At 38.6% G+C, this 5,410-nt stretch overlaps 1 protein-coding gene across 1 annotated transcript; it reads right to left on the reverse strand.

The window, feature by feature from the left end:
• Nucleotides 1–90: 90 nt before the first annotated feature.
• LOC104947870 (interferon-induced, double-stranded RNA-activated protein kinase-like) lies at nt 91–4,148 on the reverse strand (the record flags this gene model as incomplete). Its single annotated transcript, XM_010773983.1, has 10 exons — nt 4,040–4,148; nt 3,881–3,956; nt 3,416–3,447; nt 3,156–3,233; nt 2,940–3,065; nt 2,691–2,816; nt 2,401–2,611; nt 1,810–1,947; nt 282–383; nt 91–153 (listed from the first exon to the last, which is right to left on the reverse strand). Coding segments are annotated over exons 2-10 (918 nt in total), but the record flags the coding sequence as incomplete, so codon positions are not given.
• Between the last annotated feature and the right edge of the window lie 1,262 nt (nt 4,149–5,410).

Consider the following 5,410-nt stretch of genomic DNA (forward strand, 5'->3'; position numbering starts at 1 on the left):
GCGTAACATGTCCTTAGTTACACAAGAGGGTTAAGAGCATGTTAACATACTAAACAACTAAATTGCATGAACATTGACAAAATAACAGACCTCTTGGTGGAAATTGTGTTGAAACTCCTTGGGAAATTTCTGCTCTCTGAGGTCGGTCCAACCCTGTGCAGTGAAAGGACGTGTTACAGTAATGACAGAGCTGAAAAATCTGCTCCATCATGCTCTGATGAACTGACATAGTTTCAAGACTTACAGTTAGCAAAATGTGGAATCGTAGCTAGAAAACTCACCTTGGCCCTTTCATAACGGGTGGACATTTTCCAGAGGAGTTCAAAGTATATCAACCCCAAAGAAAAGATATCAACTTTTCGGCCACAAGGCTTTTGCCTTTTCTGTTTTGATACAATACAAACACAATATTGAGGCAAGATGCAGCTGTACAGTATATATCTTAAAGGTGGGGTAGATAAGTTTGAGAAACCGGCTCGAGATACACTTTGTTATATTCCAAGGAATGCTCTTAACATCCCGATAGTAAGGAATATGTTAAGTGCTTTGACAAAAAAAAAAATCCATAAAAATATTTCATCTGTGGAAGCCGTGGCGCTGTAAAAAGCACGACCAATCATCTGAGCCGGCCCGGCTAAAGTAACTGGATGACCTACCTGCCTGTCAGCCTTCCATCTGTGCACAAACTTATCTCGTGCCCTCATTGGTCATGTGCGTGTTTGTGGAGGGGCTCTGTAAGGAACTGGCAGATTTTTTTCCGGTTGTGTATTTTCAAATTCTAGCGCACTCAAGCTGGTTTCTCCAAAATTACCTACCCCACCTTTAAGTTTACATTTAAAATGTGCGAGAAATAAATCTGAAATTAGTGATAGGGTTTTTATTTTTTAAATTGTCAAGCAACCACATCATCAAATTTGCACGGTTGTATCAACCTAGTCCAGGGGTCGGCAACCCGCGGCTCTCGAGCCCTCTGCTCTGGCTCCCTTGAGCTTAGACACAAATAAGAAGGAAATAAAATAAAAGTATTGGTAGGACTATTTATATTTTGTTGCATGGTTGAAAATGTTTCGTATCTTGTATTTTGAGGTGATACTGTAACACATAAATAAAAAACAAAACTGTTTTAATTAGGTCAACTAAAAGATGTGTCATGTCCTGCTACGTTCCCGCGCCAGCGCCTTTTCTTGCAGGCGAATAACCTGACCCCCGGCTCGATGAGCGAACTATGGATAAATCAGAGAATACAAATATCGGAGGAACACAGGATTTAATTCTGCGTGGACAGAGTTATCTGCTTTCACAGCAAGCGATGCTGGTTTACCGGTATGTTTGATGTGTAGAGAGAAGTTGTCAAAGGTGCTGCAGCCTTTACGTATTGGAGGGAAAACACGGAAGAGGAAGACAGCTGACGATCTTCAGTTATAATTCAATCAGTTAACTATTTTTAGGGTGCAGCTATATGTTTTATTTATTTCAAAGTGGGCCCATTTTAATTATATATTTTTTCCTTCAAATGTGCAGAGGACTCCCCAAGTGCTGTGTTTAATTTATTTTAAAGTACGCCTGTGTATATTTTTTTATTCTTGGAAAAAGGAGCAAAATGGCTCTTTTGGTCAAAAAGGTTGCAGACCCCTGACCTAGTCAGACTACAGACATCACCACTTGCCATTTAATGGCCAGCACTGGAATTTAATCTTGAACATTTTGAGTTTTTTCTCTTCAATTTTCCTACAAAACTGGCTATAACCAACATTTGGTAAAATCTTCCCAGCTCTCCCTTTGACATTTTGTCAGTACAGAACATCTCACCTGCTCAGGAGCCATGTATGAAGGGGTTCCTTTGTACATCGATCTCCCCCTCAGGTTCTCAGGATCGTTGTCAAGTGTGACCATACCAAAGTCTACGATCTTCACTTTTCCATCTTGCCCAATCATGATGTTTTCAGGCTAAACACGGGAAATAAATGAACAAACGTGTATGTTGTGTCTCAATATGCCTACCTTTGGATTTACACTTGCTTTTTTGAATACATGAATGGGTTAAAACTGAGAAGTATGGAAACATGCAGTGCACTACAAGAACCAGGATGGGGCAACCTCAACAACACAGCATAATACAAATAAAAGTTATACATGTGGGCTTATTAGACTATCTTATACAGTATATGCACCTCTACACTTCTCAAAGCAGCCACCAGTGATATTATTGGGTTATACAGCAGACTGACTGCAAAAACGACAACATTGCTAGACAGCGAGAATTGACACTTTCTCAGCCGTTTGCAGTTTTCACATTATACGACACATAGCAGTTTACTAAAGTAAGTGTCTTAATTGAGAACAAGCCGTTTTCATGATCGACGTGGTGTAATACACTTTTTTCCCTCCACTTTCTCATACCTTCAGGTCCCTGTGGATGAGCATCTTAGAGTGAATGTACTCCACTCCTTTGACTGTTTGCTGAAACTTAGTAAGAGCCTCTTCTCTTCTCTTGGGGTCCAGCAGAGATTTCTTGTCATTGTTCTCGTCTATCCACACTCTCAGTGATTTTACACACAACTCAGTCAGAATATATAGGTAGTGGTTCCCGATCGCTGAATTGATAGAACTCCTGGAGGAGAAAGAAAAGACAAATGAAGAAGTGCATACCTCAAGTACGTATCTTTATTGGATATCGGATTGTCACTTACTGTGTAGAACTGCCACTCTCATCTGGACTGTATCCTGAATCCTCAAACCAACTGATGAGGTATTGCACAATGTTATGGTGATCGAGGTCTGACAATGTCTTCACCTCTTGCAGAGCTTCTTCAATCCTAAGGAGAAGAAAACAGCTCAGCTGAAACTTTACTTTTTTTGCACATCATCTTTAAAATGTTATATTGCACTAGGAAAATTCTAATAAAAAAACATGGAACGTAATTTAATGTTTGACTTACTCTCCACTTCCACATTGTACAATCTTTATTGCACGATACTTCTCAGTCAGTTTTTCTCTTGCCTTCAAAACTTGACCATAGGATCCACTGCCGATCTTCTCTATGCAGTCAAAGTCTGATGTAAACCTATTGAAAGAAAGTAAAGTATTTAATATTGTATATTCATTGTATAAACAGCCAAAGAAAACTATACCTTAATGTTAGAATTTTCCATACCTTGACATTTCTGATTTGGTTGATGTCTTATCATTGGGACAGTTTCCTGTTTTCACTTCCTGATTTTCTGATTTAGAACTTAGATCATAGAAAAAACGGTTCATTAATCTTTAAAATGGTTCACTATACCCCAGTGCTGCTTTGCTAGTCATCTTGGAAACCTTTTGCGATTCTAACAAGATATAAATCAAATGAAAAGCACCAATATTATAATTTTGTGAAACCATACAGTATGTACTGCAGCCTTCAAGGTGATTTACCGTGTTTTGGGCCTCACAACAGGATCTTTTTCCTTAAAAAAAAAAGAAAGGAAATATAGATGTTGATGCCAGTCAAATTAAAGCAGCATTTACATAGACGTATCAAATTGTTTAACATCTCGCTACGGTAAATAGAAAGTTAACTTACTGATAAGAATTACCCAAAACGTACATTTTGTGTTTCATTTTTTGGGGATTATTTCCACCGATAACGGGCCAGGACCACATGATAATACATCCTTGAATAAAAAGGAGAGTGTCTAAGACATCAAGTTAAGTTGGCAGCTCTTTCTAGTTACAGAAAAAAGGGTGTTCTTACAGTTTACCAGTATTCCATGTCTTTGTACAGATATGAACCCTTTTGGAGCCTTGACTCAACTCAGGTTCTCTGAAGATAATCTGAGAACTATATTATTGATATTCCCTTGCAGAACCCTAGAGATTAAGGATGAAAAAATGAATGACCTCATTCTCGGTAGGTCTTGATGAATTGGTGAAGTCAGTCATTGGCACGCTTTTTGATTTTGCATCACAGGAGTCCCTTGGAGAATACAAACGGAGACATTAGTAACGTATCGTGTTTTGATTAATTTAAGTTAATGTTATCATTAGTCAGTGACTTGCAGTGTAGTTGGTGGTCTGGCTGCAGCAACGTCATCATTCCCGGAGGAGGTCTAGAAAGAAAATATAAAGGCAGTTAATCATAAGTCTCTTTAAGTTATAATTTGCCCCAAAGTTGTCATGCTGGCTTCCTTTTTGCTGTGACCCTGAGGTTTCTTCCCTTGTGTAACACGTCTGTTGTTCCTGTGTACGTTAGCATTTGACAGGCAGTAGGGAGCTACTGTGACCATTGTCCGGTTTCATAAAATGTAATGTGTATTTAGTTTCCTGATTCCTTTATAAATCCCCTGTGTTTCTTTGTACTCATGATCAGATCCCAGTAGCACACGCTGGGGCGGGGATCTGTCCTTTCAGCAGAAATTGATCCGTTAAATGCTTTTAGACTTGATCAAATAACACAACTTCATTTTTGCTTCTATATTTGGTAATTTCTCAGCAGAAGGTGATTATGTTGTGGAATTTCCAAATTACACAGAATGTGAAATTAGCTTTTTAGGCCATGATTGAATTCATGCATATTTATGCGCAATCGTGGGAGTTGTGTTTGGAGCCCAAATGGGCAGCACATTTTGAGTTGATTGTGATTTTTTAAAAAGGGGAAGTCAATGTTAGAATTCAACCCAGTCTCACTGCATTTCGTGTTATAGTCACGACATTTAATCTATTGATTCGTGTTAACCAACACGATTTCCCCCTTTTTTTCGTGTTACACAGAACGATTTTAAAAGCAACGTATTTCTATTGGTAGTGTGTTTCGTGCCTGCAACACGTCTTTTTGTCCGGCCGGGTCTTGGAAGACCGGAAGCTGTGGGGTTCATAAAAACATGTTCTTACTCAAAATCAAGCCACGATTATTGTTTTTATTTGAAAAATTGTATAATGTCGGACTTTTTTTGCCGTCTGTGAGGAAAAGAAATGTCGCTCGGAGCCTCAGAATACCGAAATCTGTATTTTTGAAATATTTTTTTCCCTTCTAATTTGTTATTCTTTTCTAAATAACACACTGTTATTTGCTCAACAATAACACACAATTATCCTTGTTTTTATTTATTTCTTTAATTCCATAATCTGTGGCTTTTTTGGCGTCCGTCAGGAACTGAATTTCAAAATAAAAATAACCGGAAACAGACGTAGGCCTATAAGGGACATTTCGAGCATCATTGCGATACACAGCCACTGAACTGATTACCCAAGATCCTCAGATATGGTTTAAGCTCAGTGATTGGATGTTTTAGCTGCAATGCACGTTGGGATATGGTGTTAATGAAATATGAAATCCGAAAAACATTTTGGAGTTTACGATGGCCGAAGACACAACACTACCCATAATCCCCAGCCACCGTGATTAATCTTCAAGCTCTGGGATTGGATGTT

This window comes from Notothenia coriiceps, unplaced genomic scaffold (genome assembly GCF_000735185.1).
Source record: "Notothenia coriiceps isolate Sejong01 unplaced genomic scaffold, NC01 NC01_scaffold00013289, whole genome shotgun sequence".
In the NCBI taxonomy this organism is placed as follows: Eukaryota; Metazoa; Chordata; class Actinopteri; order Perciformes; family Nototheniidae; genus Notothenia; species Notothenia coriiceps.